This window comes from Melanotaenia boesemani, chromosome 4 (assembly GCF_017639745.1).
Source record: "Melanotaenia boesemani isolate fMelBoe1 chromosome 4, fMelBoe1.pri, whole genome shotgun sequence".
Classification (NCBI taxonomy): domain Eukaryota; kingdom Metazoa; phylum Chordata; class Actinopteri; order Atheriniformes; family Melanotaeniidae; genus Melanotaenia; species Melanotaenia boesemani.
In genome coordinates this window covers 35,441,656-35,465,927 of record NC_055685.1, presented here as the reverse complement: position 1 = coordinate 35,465,927, position 24,272 = coordinate 35,441,656, and the positions used below count along the sequence as shown (strand labels likewise).

Below are 24,272 nucleotides of genomic sequence, written 5' to 3'. Positions count from 1 at the left end.
TCATTCTGTGTTCATCTATGTAACATATTAATATAATACCATATTAGGTGGGGTGTGTGAGTATATGCTACTGGTTGGAATAGCTGCATGCATTAGCGTGTTCACACTATGTTAATTTTTTCTGTTTATTATGCAAAGTAGCAATCTAAGGCCTTTAGGCATATGCTTTAAAAAGAAAGTTTTGGTTCTGTTTTTGTTTAAGTTAATCTGACATTGCTGGTGTTATTTCTTCAGTCTGTTCTTGACGTTTCAGTTCAGGTTGTCCTTAAATTCAAGTATTCCTGATTCCATCTTACACATGACCCTTTATTGCAGATTACCACACCTGCTCCATCACAAGTTGTTAGCTCCCTCTGTATAAATCCTCTTTGGTTTCTTTGCTCCTTGCCAGTTCCTTGTTCCCTTACTTTGTAAGGCAGCTAAGAGTTTTTTTTATTTTAGTTTTTGTTGAAGACCTAGTTAATTTTAATGACTCTTAGTCTCTATGTCTGTCTGCCTCCTGCCTTTTAGTCCTGCATTTACGTCTCTTCTCCAAATCAACTCTTAACTGTCCATTAAACTTTTACTTTTATTGCTGATTTATTTAATTATTTATTAAATCAGCTGCTTAAAAACATCTGCCTTTATAGAGGCGATAACACCGATAATAATGAAGTCAAATCAAATAAATCAAATTAAATCAAATTTTATTTATAGAGCCCTTTTCATGCACAAAGCAACACAAAGTGCTTTACAAACACACACAAAAAAAAAAAATATGGATATTAAAAACAAAATTCAAAAGCCTTCACACATCAGAACATAGAACAGAAAATTAAAATACACCTCATATTAGTCTCACATACAGTTCACATACAATTGCACACGCACACACTCACAGACATAATCAATTCATCAAATCTATTTGATCAGCAGCACCTGGCTGCTACTTCCCTCTTCATTACCATGGAAACAGGAAGGGTGGGTTAAGTTTTACACACTACTTCTGCATTGTGGCTTGGTTTTTGCTAAATAAATAATGATATGCAGTAGTTCTTGTCATATGTTGCTAATTTCCTGCGGTGTATTTACCAAATTTAAAACCTGGGGGTATTCCACCAACGTAGCTAAAGAAAGCCAGGCTGTATCGGGAAAGCCTCGCTTGAACTAACACCATCTCTGAGTTAAGGCTCAAGCTGTTCCACTAACACATTTCAGCTGCATTTAATTGAGGCTAATTCAAGCGAGGCTTACATAGCCTGGCTATGTGGGAGGTCCTGAGGAACACAGGAAGCCCTGATGAGTGGATGGTGGAAAAGAGGAGCTGCAGAAAAAAAGAGAGCAAGCTGAGCGCTGTCATTTTCTCAGCAGCTGAACAAAGAATGCTGATGGAGATCAGTGACCTGTGGTGAGGCATTGACTCCTCTGGAGTCAGATTTACAATTGTAAGAACCGAAAAGTGCATCTTATTTCACTATTCATCTAACAGCATGCAACTAGCCCCCTTGAGGTGAGGCAGAGTACTGCCTGTCTCACCTGCTGACTTTTCTGCACTTTATTGTACGATAAGCAGAAATAATTCTCTCACACAGACATTACACATCTGCAGGGAGAGTCATGGTGTATAATAAATATTTTCTGTCCAGAAATGGACAAACGTGATGCAACCCAGTTTGTCTTGGATCACAAAGTCAGAGAAGAGGCACAGCTCATTACTGCCCCATCCGGGATTTCTGCCCCGTATTTGATGGAGAAATCCTCAAATTCAGCTTCTTTTTTTTTTTTTTTTTTTTTTTTTTTGGTGTGTGTGTGTGTGTGTAGAGTCATACTGAAAATACATTTTTAATACAGGTGGAAAATATTATTTATTTCATGTTCTTTTTTCTTTTTTTTTCTTTTTTATCATGACAGGTCTCTCAAATCAAATCAAATCAAACTAAAAGTTAAAAGTGTTGTGAAATGTTCCAGACTCCTAATTAAAAAACAAAATACACTTTAAAAAAACTGAACCAAAAAAAAGTAAAGAAAATATTGACAGAATTATTATTTAATTTGATTCATTTGATTTATTTATTGCTGTTCTGAACATTTTTAGGTTGTCTTTTTGTTTTAAATCAATTTATGCCTTTCCTGCTACATCCCTCTTTATGGCAACTATATTATATACAACTGTATACAACTTTATACAACTATATGTACTAGGCTGATTATGCTTATTAGTGACTTCTAGTGACTTTCAGGACAGCCATTAGCTAATTTTCTTACTGAGGAGTGGGAACAGTGGCTGGAGAGGAGTATCAGTCCCTGAAGCTGTTTGTTGCCAGGAACTAGATGGCCAAGTCATACCATGGTGACAAAGTTGCTGTTGTGCTTCGACTACAAAGTGAATCAAATAAAATCCTCAAATCTGATTTGATTTGATTTGACAGCTTCTGTGTCTACTTGTTTTGATTTAGTGTGGCCAGTAAGATGTTTTTATTTTATGTTGTGTCAACTGCTGCACAAAAAATGTGAATTGTGAACACTGTAATTTCTAAATTTATTGTTCAAGTATTTATCACTAATACAGTCAAAATGAGAGGAAATGTGAATATTTGCTTTGTAAGTCAATTTCAGAGTGCGCCCCTAAATTTTCTGCTAAAAATTTAAGTTAGGGGCCACTGTGCTCCTAATAAAAAAATTTACGTCAGAGACCACTGCTACTGGTGGGGGTCCTCCCCCAGAAAACCCATGGGGCTGGTGGCCGAATGCCTTTTGAATTAACCGTGCACCCTCTGCAGGGTCATCAATAAAAGGCCAATCCATGGTAACCAAAAAGAAACCCTGTCTCTATTTTTCTATATCTTTCTCCGTCCATCTCTTTAGATTAGCTTTCTCTTTCTCTGTCTCGCTCTGTAAATACCCTAGGCCTGTATGGCCTGGGCTCAACTGATTCCAGTTTTACTGTTAGCCAACCAGAGGCAGTGTAGGTCGGGTGTTCTTGAAATTGGGGAGCTGGTTTAATAAAATATTAGATTTAATGAGTACCATGTTCTTTTTCATTCAATTTCTTGTTCTGCACTTATATACAGTAGTTGTGTTTCTTTAGTTACATTGGCACTGACAGATTTATTGATTATTCAAGACAGTCAAAGAAGTTTATCTTTTTTTCTTTCTTTTCTTTTACCTTTATACAAGAATGAGTGGCGGGAGTGCAGCATTCTACCAGGTGGAACTTTCTTTTGGGAGTCTATATCAGTCCTTTGAAACACAGCTAAGCTAAGCTTGAACGTTAGCCTGCCCCCAAGCAGGCTAGTTCTGGTGCATGAGTTACCATGGTTACTCAGCAGGAATTCACATAAGCCACACTGATGGAACAAAACTCTTTCTTCAATGAACCAGACTCATCAAAATAAGCCCAGCTTTCTTTTAATCCAGCTTTGTGGAATACCCCCCAGGTAAAGACCACATTTTTGCTTATATCATTATGTCCTGATATGTAAGGCAAGACAAGGCAAGGCAAGGCGGTTTATTTGTATAGCACATTTCATGTACAGGACAATTCAAAGGGCTTTACATAAAACAAAGGCATTACAGACATTTAGAATAGTAAAAGGCATCAACACATAATAACAATAAAATAATAAATTACATTAAAATGATTAAAAGCAAGATAAGTTAAAAAGTTTCCGTGCAGATTTCATGCATAGGCGCATGAGAAAAGAAATGTTTTTAACCTGGATTTAAAAATGTCTACATTTGGTGAAAGTTTAATCTCCACCGGCAGTTTGTTCCACTTGTTTGCAGCATAACAGCTAAATGCTGCTTCTCCATGTTTAGTCTGGACTCTGGTCTGGACTAATTGACCAGAGTCTTTGGATCTAAGAGCTCTGCTAAGTTTATATTCTCTGAACATATCACAGATGTATTCTGGGCCTAAACCATTCTGGGATTTGTAAACAATCAGAAGGGTTTTAACATCTATTCTGTGACTGACTGGAAGCCAGTATAAAGATTTTAAAACTGGTGTGATGTGTTCAGATCTCTTAGTCCTGGTTAAAACTCTAGCAGCAGCATTCTGGATGAGCTGCAGATGTTTAATGCTCTTTTTAGGAAGTCCTGTTAAAAGACCATTACAGTAATCCAGCCTACTGAAGGTGAATGCATGGATGAGTTTCTCTTGGTCTTTCTGGGAGACTAAACTTTTAATTCTGTTGATGTTTCTGAGCTGGTAAAAAGCTGTCTTAGTGACAGCTTTGATGTGGCTGCTGAAAGTCAGGTCTGAGTCTATCAACACTCCCAGGTTATGAACTTGATTGGTGATTTTAAGAGTCCGAGTCTCCAGGTGTTTGCCAATGCTGACCCTCTTCTCTTTGCTACCAAACAGAATAATCTCAGTTTTGTCTTCATTTAATTGTAGAAAATTCTCCTTCATCCAGGTGTTTATTTGCTCCAGACACTGACACAATAAGTCTATTGGACTGCAGTCATCTGGTGACAGAGACACATAAAGTTGTGTATCATCAGCATAACTTTGATAATTAATGCTATAGTTCTGTAATATTTGACTCAAAGGAAGCATATACAAGTTGAACATAAGAGGTCCAAGGACTGACCCCTGTGGGACTCCACAAGTCATGGCCACTCGCTCAGATTCATAGCTGCCGATCGTAACAAAATAACTCTGGCCTTCTAAACAGGACCTGAACCAGTTATGGACCGTTTCAGAAAGTCCAACCCAGTTTTCCAGCCTGTGCAACAGGATTCTGTGATCTACAGTATCAAACGCAGCACTGAGATCCAACAGAACCAGAACTGATACTTGACCAGAATCAATATTCAACCTAATGTCATTTAGCAGTTTGACCAGAGCTGTTTCAGTGCTGTGATGAGGTCGGAAGCCGGACAGAAATTTATCAAGATTTCCACTTTCATTTAAAAAGTCATGAAGCTGGTGAAATACATCCATCCATCCATCCATTCTCTTCCGCTTATCCGGAGTCGGGTCGCGGGGGCAGCTGCCTAAGCAGGGAAACCCAGACTTCCCTCTCCCCGGCCACATTCACCAGCTCATCCGAAGGGATCCCGAGGCGTTCCCAGGCCAGCCGAGAGATGTAGTCTGTCCAGCGTGTCCTGGGTCTGCCCCGTGCCTCCTTCCGGTGGGACGTGCCCGGAACACCTCACCAGGGAGGCGTCCAGGAGGCATCCTAACCAGATGCCCGAGCCACCTCATCTGGCTCCTCTCGATGTGGAGGAGAAGCGGCTCTACTCTGAGCCCCTCCCGGATCACCGAGCTTCTCACCCTATCTCTAAGGGAGAGCCCGGCCACCCTGCGGAGGAAACTCATTTCGGCCGCTTGTATTCGAGATCTCGTTCTTTCGGTCATTACCCACAGCTCATGACCATAGGTGAGGGTAGGAACGTAGATCGACCGGTAAATCGAGAGCCTTGCCTTTCGGCTCAGCTCTCTCTTCACCACGACAGACCGATGCAGAGCCCGCATCACTGCGGACGCCGCACCGATCCGCCTGTCGATCTCTCGCTCCATCCTTCCCTCACTCGTGAACAAGACCCCGAGATATGTAAACTCCTCCACTTGGGGCAGGACCCCATCGCAGACCCGGAGAGAGCACTCCACCCTTTTCCGGCTGAGGACCATGGTCTCGGATTTGGAGGTGCTGATTCTCATCCCAGCCGCTTCACACTCGGCTGCGAATCGCTCCAGTGCGAGCTGAAGATCACGTCCCGATGAAGCCAACAGAACCACGTCATCTGCAAAGAGCAGAGACCCAATCCTGAGGCCACCGAACCGGATCCCCTCGACACCTCGGCTGCGCCTAGAAATTCTATCCATAAAAGTTATGAACAGAATCGGTGACAAAGGACAGCCTTGGCGGAGTCCAACCCGCACTGGAAACGATTCTGATTTACTGCCGGCAATGCGGACCAAGCTCTGACACCGGTCGTATAGGGACCGGACAGCTCTTACAAGCGAGTCCGGCACTCCATACTCCCGGAGTACCCCCCACAGGAGTCCCCGGGGAACACGGTCAAATGCCTTCTCCAAATCCACAAAACACATGTAGATTGGTTGGGCAAACTCCCATGCCCCCTCGAGGACCCCAAAGAGGGTGTAGAGCTGGTCCACTGTTCCACGACCGGGACGAAAACCACACTGCTCCTCCTCCCCAGCCAACATGTCTTTTTGGCCCCATATGGGTTATAAATAGGTAACTTGGGTACCATCCGGGCATGGGCTCCAACTGGGCAAATTTTATGAGCCCCACATGGGTATGGCTACATGGGCCCCAGATTGGAAGCCCACGTGGGTTGACTAAATGGGCCCAATACAGGATTTATATGGGGTCAACGGGCATGGGCTGTAACTGGGTAACATTATTGGGACCCATATGGTTCCAGTAACATGGGCCCACATAGTAAACCCATATGGGGCAACTCAATGGGCCCCATGGAGGATATAATTGGGCAATCAAGGCATAGGCTAGTATTGGGTTGCATTATTTAGGCCCCACATGGGTATAGCAACATGGGCCCTAGATTGGAAGCCCATGTGGGTTGACTAAATGGGCTCAATAAGGGATCTATGTGGACCCAGCGGGCATGGGCTGTAACTGGGTAACATTATTGGGACCCATATGGTTCCAGTAACATGGGCCCACATAGTAAACCCATGTGGGGCAACTCAATGGGCCCCATGAAGGATATAATTGGGCAATGAATGTATAGGATAGTATTGGGTTGCATTATTTAGGCCCCACATGGGTTTAGCAACATGGGCCCTAGATTGGAAGCCCATGTGGGTTGACTAAATGGGCTCAATAAGGGATCTATGTGGGCTCAATGGGCATGGGCTTTAACTGGGTAACATTATTGGGACCCATATGGTTCCAGTAACATGGGCCCACATAGTAAACCCATGTGGGGCAACTCAATGGGCCCCATGAAGGATATAATTGGGCAATGAATGTATAGGATAGTATTGGGTTGCATTATTTAGGCCCCACATGGGTATAGCAACATGGGCCCTAGATTGGAAGCCCACGTGGGTTGACTAAATGGGCTCAATAAGGGATCTATGTGGACTCAGCGGGCATGGGCTGTAACTGGGTAACATTATTGGGACCCATATGGTTCCAGTAACATGGGCCCACATAGTAAACCCATGTGGGGCAACTCAATGGGCCCCATGAAGGATATAATTGGGCAATGAATGTATAGGATAGTATTGGGTTGCATTATTTGGGCCCCACATGGGTTTAGCAACATGGGCCCTAGATTGGAAGCCCACGTGGGTTGACTAAATGGGCCCAATACGGGATTTATATGGGGTCAACGGGCATGGGCTGTAACTGGGTAACATTATTGGGACCCATATGGTTTTAGTAAAATGGGCCCACATAGTAAACCCATGTGGGGCAACTCAATGGGCCCCATGGAGGATATAATTGGGCAATCAAGGCATAGGCTAGTATTGGGTTGCATTATTTAGGCCCCACATGGGTATAGCTACATGGGCCCCAGATTGGAAGCCCACGTGGGTTGACTAAATGGGCTCAGTAAGGGAACTTTATGGGCTCAGCGGGCATGGGCTGTAACTGGGTAACATTAGTTTGGAACCATATGGTTTCAGTAACATGGGCCCACATTGTAAACCCATGTGGGCCTACTAAATGGGCCCCATGGAGGATATAATTGGGCAATCAAGGCATAGGCTAGTATTGGGTTGCATTATTTAGGCCCCACATGGGTATAGCTACATGGGCCCCAGATTGGAAGCCCACGTGGGTTGACTAAATGGGCCCAATACGGGATTTATATGGGGTCAACGGGCATGGGCTTTAACTGGGTAACATTTTTGGGACCCATATGGTTTTAGTAAAATGGGCCCACATAGTAAACCCATGTGGGGCAACTCAATGGGCCCCATGGAGGATATAATTGGGCAATCAAGGCATAGGCTAGTATTGGGTTGCATTATTTGGGCCCCACATGGGTATAGCTACATGGGCCCCAGATTGGAAGCCCACGTGGGTTGACTAAATGGGCTCAATAAGGGATCTTTATGGGCTCAGCGGGCATTGGCTGTAACTGGGTAACATTATTTTGGAACCATATGGTTTCAGTAAAATGGGCCCACATAGTAAACCCATGTGGGCCTACTAAATGGGCCCCATGGAGGATATAATTGGGCAATCAAGGCATAGGCTAGTATTGGGTTGCATTATTTAGGCCCCACATGGGTATAGCTACATGGGCCCCAGATTGGAAGCCCACGTGGGTTGACTAAATGGGCTCAATAAGGGATCTTTATGGGCTCAGCGGGCATTGGCTGTAACTGGGTAACATTATTTTGGAACCATATGGTTTCAGTAAAATGGGCCCACATAGTAAACCCATGTGGGCCTACTAAATGGGCCCCATGGAGAATGAACGTGGGCAATGTAGGCATAGGCTGGTACCGGGTTTAGGCCCCACATGGGTTAAACAACATGGGCCCCAGATCAGCCTTTTAAATTTTGTTTTTAACATGTTTAGAATTTCAGCAGTCTTTTAGCTACTGTAATTGTACTTCATACTGCTTAAAAGTAGCTGGTGGCTGCATGTTGGTCATAAATACTTTGGACTGCTATTATTATTATTAATATATGCCATGTGTACTAGGAAATCTTTGTAAATGCCATTATTTGTCTACTGAGGTGTTGTTCATTCATTCATTCATTTTCTGTATGGCTTAATCCAATTGGGTTGCGGTAGGTGGGCTGGAGCCTATCCCTTATATCAAACTCAATAAACAAGCAAACTCACATTTTTCCGCGGCTGTACATTGACTTTACATTGAGTTTGTACACGCGAACAATTTTTTCAGCGTCCGGTGTGAACGCACGGTAAGAAGAGTGATACGATTGGGCACAATGAATATAAAAAAAAAACTAACTTAGAAAACTCCTTTAAAACCAAAAAGGGCTGATAAAAGCCTCATTAAAAGAATGGAAAAACAATCTAAAACAGAGGTTTTCAACGGGGTTCTGTGGAGGGGGATAGCAGAAATTCTGGTTGATTTGACATGAGAAATAATCATATTTGAAACTGTATTATTTTAACAGCTTTAAATGCACAATAACATTGTTCATTTATCCATGAAACATAAATAATATATCTGAAATATTATGACAATTTTTTTCTGCTTTTTGCAGCTATTGGGGCATCTGCTTAATTTCTTCATCAGTTTGGGGGTCCTTTGCCTGAAAAACATTGAAGACAGATCCATGATTTAAAATGTAGAGGATTTACTGGATTTACTAAGCAGAATTTCACTACAAGAAAATGTACAGGCCTACTGCATGTTTATTTTTTTTTAGAGGAAATTCTTTTTTCTTTCTTTTTTTTACAGACAGTTTACAGGTTTTGAGCAACACTTACAGAAATAGGTGAATGCACATGACGTTTCAAATATAATATAATATAATATAATATAATATAATATAATATAATATAATATAATAAATAAATAAAAGAATAAATAATAAATAAAATTCCATAATATTATTTTATAAATTAAAAGAGAGGGGTGGGATTCCTTTTACTTTTGGGAGTTGGCAACCCTAATGCCTACAAAAAATGAACTAGGACAAGTAAATTAAACAACAATAACAATAAAAAAAATAACATGTAGATTGTGCATAAAGTTTAATCTTGCGTCACCTAACTGTCTCTCGCTGAGGATCATGGGTAGGCCAACGTTACCTTCCCACTGGGCGCCATCGGTCTTTTGAATTTTCCTCATAACAGCCAGTGGACCAGGAATGAGCGGCTGCAGCTGCTGGTGAGTAGCTGCCAATTTGACTATCTATCATGTAAAATGTATTAAACCACCACTATTAAGGAAGTATAGTAAGTTGACACTGGGGAATTTTGCTACATTGCTTATTTGAACCTCGATAAAGATTTGAACACAACTAATCTCTAGAGAGTGTTTAAGATAGTGAATAGCTCGTGCAAGCAATGTCAGTAAATTGCTCACACATTCAAGCTTGCGCTTAGTTAGTTAGCTATTTATTTACCTATCTAGGTAACTAGGTCTTTGGCTATACAGGCCCAAGTTCGACCGCATGCTTCCCCCCCCTCCCCCCGCTTTACTTGCGCGAGTATCGAGTAACGCAAGTGAACCCATTACTCCACATCTCAAGGACTGCTACTGAAGCGCGGCCTGCCTGCTTTACGGTTGCTCCTGCTGGCATTACCGACACTTCGTGGAGAAGTCAACCCATCTGTTGCTAAGTTTAAACTGCATTAACCTGCCATTCAACTTCCGCCAAGATCCGTAGATTTGCTGTATGACAATTACTAACCATTAACTTTTTTACTAAGCTGTCAGAATTTATGACGAGTGATGATTTTAAGTAAAGTTGCCGACAGTCCAAAACCTGTCACACGCACTGTGCCATGAGTCTGTGCGCGCTGATAAACTGTACAGAGAGCTGATGTGCTGTGTTTGGCGCACCAGAGAGCAGCATTGTATACAGTGTTTTAATTTAAATTTGAGATATTAATCCTTCTCATTTTGAATACAAGAAAATATTTTCTCCTCGTTTGTTCATGTTAATGACATACTTTCATAAAGTAAAATGTGTTCTTTTCAATTTATTATTGATTTTAACTTTGTATCTTTATGTAGTACTGTGGTTTTTTAGGAGAATACTCTGACAAATTGTTAATATTCTCTGCATAAAGGCTAAACATCAACATTTAAGTGCATCATATTGGATTGATTTAACTGATAGTTCTTACAGCTTAACTGTACAGACATCTAACAACTACCCATCTTAACACATCAGTGTTTATCCGAGCTCTTTATTTTGTATATATAGTCAAGTATATCTGTTCACAGCTGCAAAGGTGTGAAATCAAGGAAATGAATTAAAATCTCATCAGTAAATGGTGTGATTGGATTACATGTGTGAATGGACTTGACATAATTTCTATGAAGAAATGACACAAATCCAAACAAAATTTCTAATTTCTTTCTCATTGTTTTATTTGTGCGCTGACTATTTAATTTTCATGTACAAGTGTGTTAAAATTGTGAATTTCTGCAAGGAAATAATGTTGTTTTGTAGTTGGTGAGTAAACTTTAATCATACAATAAATATGTATGTGTGCAAGAACATAATTTAAAAGTGACTCCTGTTAACTTCTTTCATATTTTCTTTCTCCCTTCTACATTGTTTTCCCTATAGAGTTGTTCAGATCACTGTTACTATCACAACATCACACGCTGCATTCTTCTTTGCCACGTAAGTAATTTGAATTTAATATTTTGCCATGTATTCACATTTATATGTTTTGCCAGTTCATGCTCATTTGTCCTTTCAGTTCTGAAATCACTGCACTTGCAAGCCCAACAATGGTAATAACTTTAACAGGCCAGAAGCCATGTTAAAAACATCAGGGTGGACAGTCACTGTCTCATTCTGTTCAGTTTCATTCATCCATTCATTCATGTATGTATGTACGTATGTATACGAGGAAACAAGTGTCAACAGACTTACCAGTGCTAGGGTTTTGGTTGATGGCCAAAAAATAAACTTCTGATATCTTTACATCTCACATGTATTAAAAAAGGGAACAAAGCCTGTTTTGTTTGGTTTTACTGAGTGTAGTAGAATGTTACTGACCAATGCTGGGCATTTATTGTTTTTTTTTTATTTTATTTTTTATTTTTTAACTACATTTTTATTTATGTACAAAAATAGGGACAGTGCATTTTTAGAAAAATGTATATGCCAGATTGTAGCCCATGGCTAATTTATTTTTGTAGTCCTTAAGCAGGTTGAACTGATAATAGTTAAAAGAAGAACAAGAAGAGAGTACAAGATGATAAAAAGTAAGAGGGAGAAGAAGTGGAGAAAAAAAACATACATCATTCACAAGATGAAGGCAGTGCAATCAAGATATAGTGCAAAGATTTTTTTCTTTTTCCTTTTTAGTGAAATGGATAACTTCCATGGCAATTCAAGGACAAGGAGGAGGAGAATCAAAGCTAGAGTGCGACAGCATTTAATGAGCCTTGCCATGGAAGCTGTGGACCAGGCCGATCAGGCTGTGGATCGGGCCGATCAGGCTGTGGATCTGGCCGATCAGGCTGTGGATCTGGCCGATCAGGCTGTGGATCGGGCCGATCAGGCTGTGGACTGGAAAGTGCAGGCAGTGGACCAGGAAGTGGAAGTCAAGGACGATATGGAGAACAGTGCTGAAGAGACTTTAAATCTGGAGTTGGACTTTGACAGTGATGTTGATGACATGTTCATGGAAAGTGACTGTGATGAAGATCCTGCCAAGAGGAAACTTGCTGAATGGGCAGCTAATCGACATGTGTCTCATTCTGCACTGTCAGAGCTACTAGCTATACTTTTGGAGCTAGGTCTGGATGTACCGAAGGATCCCAGAACTCTCCTTGGTACACTGAAAGGTTGTGAGTTAAAAGAGATGGGAAAAGGAAGTTACTACCACTTTGGGCTTGCAAGTGCATTGCTGTCAGAACTGAAAATGACACATGAACAAGAACTGACAACAGACACATTAACCATTCGTGTGAATGTGGATGGACTGCCTCTTTCAAGGAGCTCTAATATGCAGCTATGGCCTATTTTAGGTAAAATAGTTGAACTACCCAAAGCAAATGTGTTCATCATAGGTGTCTATGCAGGTCCCTGTAAACCTGAATCTGCAAATGACTACATGCATGATTTTATTGAAGATTTAAAAGTCATCACAACAACTGGTGTAATGTTAAATGCCAAACGGTACAATGTGGCATTTCCAGATGCTTTTATCTGCGACACTCCAGCAAGAGCTTTTTTAAAATGCATCAAAGGTCATGGTGGCTACAGTTCTTGTGAGCGTTGCACACAGTATGGGATTTATGTTGAAGGTAGAGTTGTTTTTCCAGACATGCATTCCAGCCTGAGGACAGACACTCAGTTTGAACAAATGTCTGATGAAGACCACCATCACTCTAAATCACCTCTCCATGGCCTAGGCATTGGTATGGTCTCTGCTTTTCCTCTGGATTATATGCACTTAGTTTGTTTGGGCATTGTGCGTAAAATGATTGCTCTGTGGTTTAAAGGACCACTGCATTGCCGTGTTCCATCCTCTGTTTTATCCGCCATCTCTGATCACTTGAAACTGTGCAGACAAAGCTTACCCCGGAGCTTCTCCAGAAAGCCAAGATCTTTGACTGAGTACAGCCAGTGGAAGGCAACAGAATTTAGGCAGTTTTTATTATATACAGGGCCAGTTGTGCTTTTTCAAAGATTGCCCAATCAACATTACAAAAACTTCCTTGTTTTGTCATGTGCTATGAGAATACTTTTGTCACCTCTGTGTAGAGAGTACTGTGGTTATGCAAGAAAATTGTTAAGATGCTTTGTTACTAACTTTGCTAAGATATATGGGACTAAATTTCTAGTTAACAATACTCACAATCTTATACATTTAGCAGATGATGCTGAAAAATACGGCCCTTTGGACTCAGTATCGTGCTTTCCCTTTGAGAATTATTTGGGACAATTGAAAAAAATGGTGAGAAGACCACAGGGTCCTGTGCAGCAAATTGTCAGGCGTGTCAATGAAAGGCAATTATTTCCTCACATGTCTAGAGAAATGCCTGAAGGTATTCAGCTGAAAAAGCCCCATGCAACTGGACCAACACTGAGAGATTTTTCCATGCATCAGGGTGTACAATACAAGATGTGTGAATACAAAGACACAATAATCTCAAACTCCAGTGGTACCAATTGTTTTGTACTGGGGGGCAGAGTTGTGATTGTGAGGAACATTGTGCACTCCACTGGAGAAACACATGTGGTATATGAACTTTTGGGGATGGGGGCATGTTTTTTCAACTACCCCATTGATTCAACAGCTCTTGGAATTAAGTTGTTATCAGAAATGTCTGGTCAGCTTGCCAGTGCTTTGGTAAAAGACTTCACAAGACCACTGCTTTTATTGCCTCTTCAGAATATGTTTGTAGCTTTGCCTCTGCTACATAGTACATAACTTGATGAACTTTGCAGGATGCCCTCATTCAGTATAGTGGAGTTTGTGGATGAAGTTGACTCTGATGGCTGCAAAAAAGTGGATATTATTCCATTAGAGTGGTTCAAGGGCACCGACAGAAAATTATGCTGGTGGCCACCAGCCACGCTCCTGAATGTAACCAAGGCTGTGAAAGAGGGAACACCACCAGCCAAAAACTGGATTCTCTGCAATGTGCGTGCTATGGGAGACGCAGGTAACTTTTCCAATTAATTTATTTTTTTCCTGTCAGTTTGCATCAATTTCTCTATATTGTCCTTCTCTTTTTCCTCTCTGTGCTAGTCCACTCTGGATGCTTTCTTCTCCACTCTGTGCACTCGGTTGTCCTCTCTGTTCTCTCTGATCTCATGTCTTTCTACACAGTTCTCTGCTTCTTTTCATTCTCTGTCCTCACATGGCTTAGTTTTTTTTTTTTTTTTTTTTTTTTTTAACAAGTTAATCTAATGTATTCTGGAAAAATATTTTCTTTTTGACATCTTCGGAGGGGTATAAGGAGCTTGATTAGACCTTATTGATTACATTATAATGGTTGAAAATATTTTGGAATGAAGGGTTTTAAATGATGTTTAATGTCAACTCATAGGCTATCAACAGTAATGCAACAACAAATAAGTAGTAGCTGACACAAACATGTACTCTTATTTAAAAAAAAGAATAAAGCACTGCATAATGTTATTGATTTGCTATTGTTTAAGGCTTCAAGCCACTGAATAGTGTTCAGATAAGTAGAGGGATGCGCTTTTTGCTTAGTGCATTATATATCAAATACCCACCTCAGAAAAATTATATGTGCTGAGACTCAAAACTGTGGTACGATGTGAACCATGCATTTTGTGATCAATAGCAGCCCTTTGTTTTATCACCAATGTAAATATAGTTCTGTTTAAATATTTGCCTCACTCCTTTTATTTTGTGTCGTTGTATTACAGCCACTTTTACAGATGCCAGGGTGAAACTCCATCAAGCTGAATATACATCAGACCTGACAGACACTGACGATCGCTTGAGAAAGAGAAAGTAAGTGTTTTGGGAAATGCGGGTTAAGGGCCATTTCCTCTAGAAATAATGTGGAGGCAGTTTATATGGATTAGTTTATGTTAACCTCTATAGGGGAAGTGCAAAACTCTTCGAAAGCCAAAAGAGCAAGCAACTAGAATCAACTGAGAATTCTGATTCGGAGGAGGAATTTCCACCCACTCCCCCTGAAAAACTCCTTGGGCTAGCAGCAAAGCAAATGATCAGCCCCACTGCCCAGCGAGTTGCCAGTTCCACTATCCAGCAGGGCGCCAGCCCCACTGCCCAGCGAGTTGCCAGTTCCACTATCCAGCAGGGCGCCAGCCCCACTGCCCAGCGAGTTGCCAGTTCCACTATCCAGCAGGGCGCCAGCCCCACTGCCCAGCGAGTTGCCAGTTCCACTATCCAGCAGGGCGCCAGCCCCACTGCCCAGCGAGTTGCCAGTTCCACTATCCAGCAGGGCGCCAGCCCCACTGCCCAGCGAGTTGCCAGTTCCACTATCCAGCAGGGCGCCAGCCCCACTGCCCAGAGTCTTGCAACCCCCGGTTGTGAAGCCATGTTCTCTAAACTTCTTACAATTCTAGAAGAAGTGAAGGAGACCCAGCGGGTTCACAGTAAGATATTAAATGCCCTACTGAAGAAGCAAGAGGCACCAGTGATGGAGGTTCCTGAAGGAGTGGCCTTCCCTCTGCAAACTCAAGCTGATGTTGAGGCTCTCGATGAGAAACTGAAAGACCGCAGTCTAATGTCTACTGTTGTAAGTTTACATTTATTTATTTTTTTCTCCAAAGTGATTTGCTCTAGGCTAAAATATGTATTGCATTACAATAAATTACATAAAGGCTACAACTTCAAATATGTTTGTTTGACATTCCAGCTGAATCTTTAATGCTTGTTGTGTGAATGCATTAAGCATTCACATTATAGTTTCCCTTTTTTTTCTTATGTCTTTTTCCTGTTTTTCGTTATAGTTATGGTTAATGCGTTCAGCATTTACGCTATAGTTTTCTTCTATTTTCTTCTATCTTTCTTTTAAAGTTGACATATGCTTTTAAATCCTCCCTTTTCACATGTGAATCAATCATTTATGGTTTATATAGAGTAGAACTGCAATCCTTTGGTCTGAAATTGTCATTAGTATGGCTCCACACAACCTCTTGATACTGGCGGAGATTGCTGAAGCATTAGTCCAAAGAGCTTTGCACAAACAAGGAGGCTTTTACCCACCGATGCAGGTACATTTCCAATAAAAAAAAAAAAATGGAACCAGGCATTTAGCAGAGGCTCTGATGACAGGGGACGATGTAAGGGGATGTGGGTTAATACACCCAACAACCGGACATTTTGACTTGTCTGCTTGCAACTTCGGCATGATTAAACCTGGACTACAAAATCGAAGCGAGCGGAAAAAATGGTGGATCATGAAACTGTTTACCCGGACGTCCATGACCATATTTAGCGGACCCGCAGCAAATATTGCGACGTAATAGGCAAAAAAATGTAATACCGAATGGAGAAAGCTAAACAGATTGAAAAATATGACCAAAAAGAATACTAAGATATATACGCAGCACCAGGTGAGAATAAATTACATTTTTCTGCACTTCTAAACCCTCAAAGAACACAAAAACTTGTATTTAAGGGCTTAAAAAAGTGGATTTTGCATATGTCCCCTTTAAAATTGCTGCAATGTACAGATTTTGAGCGATTCTGCTCCAAATGACAAAAAGTCTCCCATAGACTTCTATTGTAAAGACTCTCAGAATAACTATCTCTCCACTGTCTGTCTGCATATCTGTCTTTGTCTCATCTCTCTCTGTGTCCATCAGTCTCATCTAGCTATCTTTCTATCTACAATGCCTCTATCTAGCTATCCTCTCTCTAATCAGCAGCAGGTGGCATTCCTTGAACAGTGCTGATATGGTGTCATTTAGTGTCTATATACAAATGTAGCTGTTCTCTATCGCTCTCACACACGTGTAACATAAAACACATACATGTAATGAGGTGAATAGATATGTTCATTGTATGTGTTTGCCCCTTAAACTTCACAATGACTTCGGTTCAGTCCTGTTCAGCTAGATGATGAACCTCATTCAATTTCCACTTAAACTTTGTTTTAGCTGTCTTCCTGCCTTTTACAATTATTTAAGTATACTGTACTGTTTTTTTATTAATACACCAGTTTGACCTTTTTATGCTTCCAGCATGTTTTCAGTGTCATTACTTCTGCTAATTCTTCAACAAACAAACGGTTCAGACATCTTTCTACCATTTTTAACAATATTACACCATCTTAAGCTATTTCATTTTCATTTCAGTGTAACACCTTCAGCATAAACGCATTCACACTGCTGTTTGCCGTTTGCAATAACAGCATTTTCTTGTTGTCTTTGCAGTTAGTCTAAACCTTTCTTTTTCCTCCTTTTGGCTCTCATCCTTAGGCTGCCGTGGTAGCAGATGTAGGGGGCACAAGTGTAGATGACGCAACAAGGCGAATGATGAAATTCCTTCTGTCAAACGAGCTGGCATTGGACTACAACCTGTTCGGCCGTCACGGAAAAAAGAAGTTTAAGGACTTGCGTCTTTTCAGTGTTGTATATGGTAAGTAATTTGGAAAAGAACTGTCACAAGATGAAAATGTCAATGTGTAAACAACCTTATTCTTTCTTTTTGGAATAAGATGCGCTGAAACTTGTATAGTAATGACACCAGTTTATTGGAAGGTATGGCAAGCATTTGTATTAATATTATAAAGTGTAACTATACCCCCTAACTGTGGCATAACTTCGCCCACTGCCAAATTTTGAAAAATGCCCAAAACTGCTGGAGTGGAAGAGGAGAGGGGAGGCAGTGGTCAGGGGGCAGAGAGTCGCCAGGTCCATAATATACTGGAAGCCTGAGACTCTTTGATGAAAGAGGACAATTAGAAACTCAGTTGAGCATATAGATGAGTTTTTATCCACCCAAAATTATTAAATTGGATTGTACAGATCAGTAAAATCAAGCAGCGTTTTCCACTGCCGTCTATCAGCTGATCGCTGTTCAGCCCGATGTGGACTCCAGCGATTCATATGAGGCAGATTCAAAATTACGATCACTGTGGCCATTTCACAAATTTCTTTGAGGAACACAGAGCCAAAGAGAGGGGCAGTGTGGCAGCCGTGAAGTTCCTGTCCTGGTTGGGGGATGACTTTTCTCCACCAAGGGCAAAAACAATGAAACTCCTCACACAAAATCCCAGTTTTTCACAGCTAAGTGAACAACCTTAGCTGCAGGTACACACATTTTTGTGTATGCATGCCCGTCCCACAGCTTAACTCATTCCAGATAGTAACCATTTGGGTTAGTCTATATAAGTGGTGATTATCCTTTAGTTCAGGGGATTTCTTCATTGGCCTTAGAAATTTACCAGGTTCTGCAGATCAGTTTTTCTATTTTTAGATTCTTGACTTTTCATACTAAACCTTTTTTAACACCAGGTCGGTATCCAGAGTCCTTCATAATCCATCCACTTTCAACACCACTAGCGTAAAAAGAAACATATTCTTTTGCATTCTTTCCTGTAATGCTTTTAATGTTTTATGTAAAGCACTTTAAATTATCCTGTACATGAACTGTGCTATACAAATAAACTTATCTTGCCTTGCCTTCAGTCCCACTGGCTAGGGCTTATATCCAGAATAAGAAGGCTACAGTGTTTATATATGATTCCCATTCAACACTTTGAAGCAGCAGCTTCTTTCCCAGTTTAGCATTCTCTCACTGAATTCTGCATTAAATTTGGATTTTTCATGCAGTAGCAGTTTTAACGCTGTCTGTGGTCAGTAGATGATGAAGAGTTAATGCGCAAGGCTCTAGCACTATCAGAGATATCAAAAGCTCAGAGGATCGGGTGATTTCTCTCCCTAAATTCCTTCGTCAGGCGAAGCAGTACCAGTACGATGAGACTGAGCCATGCCTAAAATTAGCACTGCTGGCTGGGCAGAGACCTATCTAGAGACCCGCTGATGAACAGTCATGATGATTCCATTGACGGCGTCTGGGTGGCCGGTGCAGCTGTACTGGTTGGAGCATCACCGAGTCTATTTTTTATATTTTTGTAACAAAACCATGAAATAGCTAAATTGAAATTACTCTAAGAAAAAGAAATTGTTTGTGTTTCAACACCCTTCAAATTTCTGACCAATATCTATCTAGCTATCTAGCTATGGTGGCCATGGCAATTTTCATCATTTTCATCATCAGTTTTGGGAGACACAGTAAAGAGAGGCTATCGTACTATTTTTTACATTTTTAATATTTTCATGATAATATTCTTATTTATTTGTAATCTATCACACTGAAGTGTAACATAGCTGAAAGATAGATCTTAACAAATATGTTTTCTATTTGATTTTGTTTTTTATCATTGTTTCAGCTGAACTGGTAAAAAATATGCTCATACATCATATACAAGGAAAATCAGATGATTTCTCACATAATTTTCTTGATCAGGACAGTCGGACCAATGATACACCAGCTGTCACGCAGGTGCATGATATTGATGTTCAGATTGATATTCTGCTTCTGATTTTCAAAATCTAAACTGTGGAGCTTCGCTAATGTCCCAATATAAGAACATGAGTATTTGTGTGTGGCTCCGCATCACCTGTAAAACAAAAGCTTTCTATTCCATATTTATATGGATCTCTGATTCGCCTAAATACTGCAAACTGCATTTATCATTAAGTCAAACATCCATCCATTATCTTGACCGCTTTTCCATTTCGGGTCGCGGGTGAACTGGAGCCTATCCCAGCATTTTAACAGGTGAGAGGCAGGTACACCCTGGACAAGTTACCAGTCTGTCGCAGGGCCAACACAGATAGACAAACAACCATTCACACACACACACTCCTAGGGAGAATTTGGAGTGTCCAATTAACCTATCATGCATGCCTTTGGACGGTGGGAGGAAGCCGGAGAACCCGGAGAGAACCCACACATACACGGGGAGAACATGCAAACTTCACACAGAAAGGCCACCGCCCTCAAGGTTCGAACCTCCCCCCAGCCAAGATTCGAACCAGCGACCTTCTTGCTGTGAGGCTGCGGTGCTAACCACCACACCACCGTGCACAATGTATACTTACACCAATTTTCGTACACATGGGCCAGTGGGTGCAGGCTGGAGTGGGTGGATATGGGCGCAGAATTTGCGGGAGCAAGCAGGTGTGGGATTGAAAAAACAGTCCCGTGCAAGTCTAGTACACATGTACACACATACATACATACTCTGGCTCTCCGGGTAAAGAACTGCAGAGCAGAGGAAGGAGTGTCTGTCCTCAGTATCATCACTGTGGTTCGTGCTTTCAGGTGAAGGAGGTGGAGAAAAAAAATCCTCCACCTTATGTTAGAGTGACTGCTATAGCTAACCATTAATATACTACTGACACATATATTGAGGATTTGCACGTGTCGTCACGAATCACGTGACCTTGCCATGTCCGCCACATTGGTAGGCAAGCTTTCCCAATAGTGTATTCACTAGTGTACATTTGGATGCGTTCTTCGTTTTCCTTTTTCTCCCACCCCCTGAAAATAGCAGCACAAATTATTCTCATTGTTATTTCTCTTCCTGACAACACCAAGTATCTGAATAATCGACATTCTCCCGTTATCTGGAGAAAATAAAGCCAATTGAATACGATCACAGCAGTCTCGAGTGCAGCTAACTAACCAGTTTGCTACCCGACGATATTACTTGTTTATATTATTCATAATCCTCCCACACTGCTGGATGGAAGCGTAGACAAGCCTGTATGCAGATCCAGTCATTCGTGTTCAGCGTTTGAGTTCAGTATCTTTTTTTTAATATATATATATATATTATACCGGCGGGCGGTATGAACAGGTTCATTGTGATCCTCGTTCATGAAACATGCACAGTATAAGGGGCTTACTGGTACCATGATGCTTTTTCCAGATGGAAAATTGCATAAATCAAGAACATCGCTGGACCTTATTTAAGCGGATAAAATCTATGCATGTTATGTCTACGATTGGAAGTGATCATCTGCCCGAAATGTAACAAGCGGCCGTGGGTCGCTCAGTTTCTGTCGGTGCTCCAGTCACGGTGAGCAACATGTCCGAATATAGTTTCTCATTACAGCACATCTCCTCATCTGCTGTTATTAATCTGTAAACACAACGTGCGTTTTCTGTTTAACAGGACACGTTGTCACCTGGATTTTAGTGTCCTGTGGGTTTTGTGGCGAGGAACAGCAACAGACCTGCGGTGGCTTCATCGGGTTCTGGCAGATCATCACTTTCTGGCACATCTCAGAAACACAAATATTAGATGTATTATCTCAATTTAGTTTCCCTGTTTATCATTTGTTTTCAGTAGAAAATAAGATAACATGGACAGATTATACACGGACCGTCCTCCGCTGCGATACACAATTATTTTTTTTCGTGTTCGGCTGGAAATCAGTAATCAGACTTCTATGATCTCTTATCTTTTCTGTTATGACAACCCACTGCTACACATGTGGTAACCATGGCTATATAGACACTCCGCTTCATACTAATTGATATTTCTAGAAAACTGAACGCTTTCCACGCTATACTTGCAGTGCTCTCTATGCTTACAGCCTACCAAAATTGTCTACCATGGGGGCATGGCAGTATACAGTCACGTGGTTTTTGTGACGTAGCTGCAAATCCTCAATACTACTGACAGACTGAGACATATGCTAGAATGGCGTCTGGGTACCATGGTAATGGGTGATGCGTTTGTTTTACAGAGGCTCTTAAGAAGAACACATTGACGGCACAAGTGAACCAGCAGGAAGCTGAGAGGGCACTGTCAAAATGGTTCACTGGGGCAAGAGACAGAGGAGGACGAAGGGCGTCCAGACAGCCAATGCAAACTTAAACAGAAATGTGTTCTCGGGTACAGGTATGTTATTAAATTGATCTTATTACTTATTACTCATTTAAAAGTACAGGTGCTAATCCATTTTATTGAATTGTATTGCTTTGATGTAATCTGCTTTGATCTGTTATTGTTTTAATCATTAAAAGAGCTATACCTGATCTTGCACAATTTTGAACCGTGAACGAGGAAAACAGTTTAGTTTGAACTTCACGCCCCGCCCTTGACAATTTTCCCCAGGAAGAGACACTCCTACATTTATAGCAAAAATACTAAACGTTCCTCATGAAACATTCCTAAAGAAGAAAGTAATAAACAGATCCCTGTCTAGGAGGACTACAGCCAGTTTTGAGTCCAAATTCAGTCACAGGCATCTCGAAATGCTGTCCACATCCAGTTGGCTAAACCGAGAATTACACGAGCTCTATTCCTATTTTGGTCCCACTTGTGTTCCAGATCTTTCTTTTCTCGCCCAGTTTTAATCCGTTTAGTCTGTTTTGCCGTATATACAGTAACATCCCGTTGAGATATCCTAGCTTTCCTCTCGGTAGCCATGCTGTTCTGTTTACAAGATTTGTTGCGCATGCGCTGGGAGAGAACACCCCTCGTTAGGGAACGCTCTTACAGGCTGATTGTAAACCGGAAGATCTCTAGAATTACCCCATTGGCAGAGAGAGCGTCACGCCATTGGCAGCTTTGCCATCTAAAAAGGCCTGGACTCGTACATATGAGTTTTAAGTTATGAGTTATAAGTTATCAATGAGTTATTTATATTTATCGAATAATCCTTTTACCAGAAAATATACCATGTAAAAAAACGTTCTGAGCGAGATAAAATCAGGTATAGTTCCTTTAATCTGTCATGTAAAAAGAGTTGATGCCATTTTAAACGGTAGTAGAAGTACAGGAAATTTTCACTCAAGTATAGTTATGTTCTTAAAATGTTACTCAGTTACAAATTGTAACTTAAAACTAAAATAACTGGTGTCATTGCATTAATTATTATTGCTTTGTATTAAAGTTATACCATGTAACTTTTGACCTAAATATAAGAAAAATGTAGTATATCATAATATAATGATTAATGTAAGTAATAATAGATGATTTTTTTAGGGCAATATGCAGCACTTGACGCATGTTAATGCTCCGAGAAGGCTGCCATCCTCAAAAACCAGACATCGTAAATTTGCAGGAGTGGGCCATCTCTTGTTGGATCATGTAACCTAAAACGCTTTGTTTTATGGCTTGATGACTTTAAATCAGCTGTTCAAAGTGGTCTCTGCAAACATGACTCCAAAACACAGATAGAGACTCATTAATTTTGCAACAGTTGTGGTGCCGGTGGGAAGCTACAGGTCTGCTGCTTATGCTAGCCAAAAAGTTACACGGTATAACTTTAATTATTGTATGATACCTTGATTTCATTAAGCTCTTAATATAATCTTCATCCTAAATCTTTTACTTAGTGTGTGTTTAATAAATTCCAAATGTTTTAATCAGCATTTAATCCATTTTACCCCCTCAGCTTCTGCTCCATGCCTGACTGTCCTGGAAAGTGGTTCTGTCTAGACCCTCTACAGTTTCATCCATGTTCCTCACGATTATGCAATGTTGATCTGTTGTCCTGTTCAGTCATTATTCACCTCTGAAAACTTGTTTTAAAAAAATTCATATGATAGAAGTTATACTGTCCATGTATAATAAAAGCTGAATTTGGAAATAAATTAGGCTCAGAAAGTTGTTCAAATCCTGCGGCTGTTTGGTCCACTTTAAACGGACACGTGGTCCGCTTCCATGGATAGTCCACTTCTTTTGGTGCTGTCTGAACACCAAACACATCTTTTTGGGCACCTAACAAGCAAACTCTGGTCCACCTGAAAGCCGGGGGTCTCAGTTTACTTGCAAACAGACTATGTGGTGGAACAGGAAGAAGTGGCACATTCCAACTGTGAAACAGCTTCTTCATGCTCTGTCTGTACCCTGCTTCCCTCTGTTTAAAGTAAAAGGAAACAGGGTAGATCATTGTTTGGGTCGTACGTTTGGAGTCCTCTGACTATCCTGGTGTGAAAACACCCTTATTCTGGTCAATGGGGCAGCATAGACCACGGATTGGCGATGCGGCCCAGAAATGTTTTGTGAGCATAATAAATTCTCGAGAAAAGAATGTTAAAGTCTGTTTCAGGGAGCGTATGTGGCTGCAGGTTTTCATTCCCAAAAAGTATTAACACACATGAGTAATCCATTGTGTGAAGCCGAT

General features: G+C 41.0%; 1 protein-coding gene across 1 annotated transcript; it reads left to right on the top strand.

Moving 5' to 3' along the window:
• The first annotated feature begins 11,216 nt into the window (after positions 1–11,216).
• LOC121638670 lies at positions 11,217–23,733 on the top strand. Its single transcript, XM_041983585.1, has 7 exons — positions 11,217–11,273; positions 14,058–14,275; positions 15,009–15,096; positions 15,190–15,850; positions 17,538–17,697; positions 21,885–22,039; positions 23,541–23,733. Exons 2-6 carry the CDS (start codon positions 14,059–14,061, stop codon positions 22,013–22,015), a joined length of 1,257 nt encoding a protein of 418 aa, XP_041839519.1. The 5' UTR covers positions 11,217–11,273; position 14,058; the 3' UTR covers positions 22,016–22,039; positions 23,541–23,733.
• Positions 23,734–24,272: the final 539 nt, after the last annotated feature.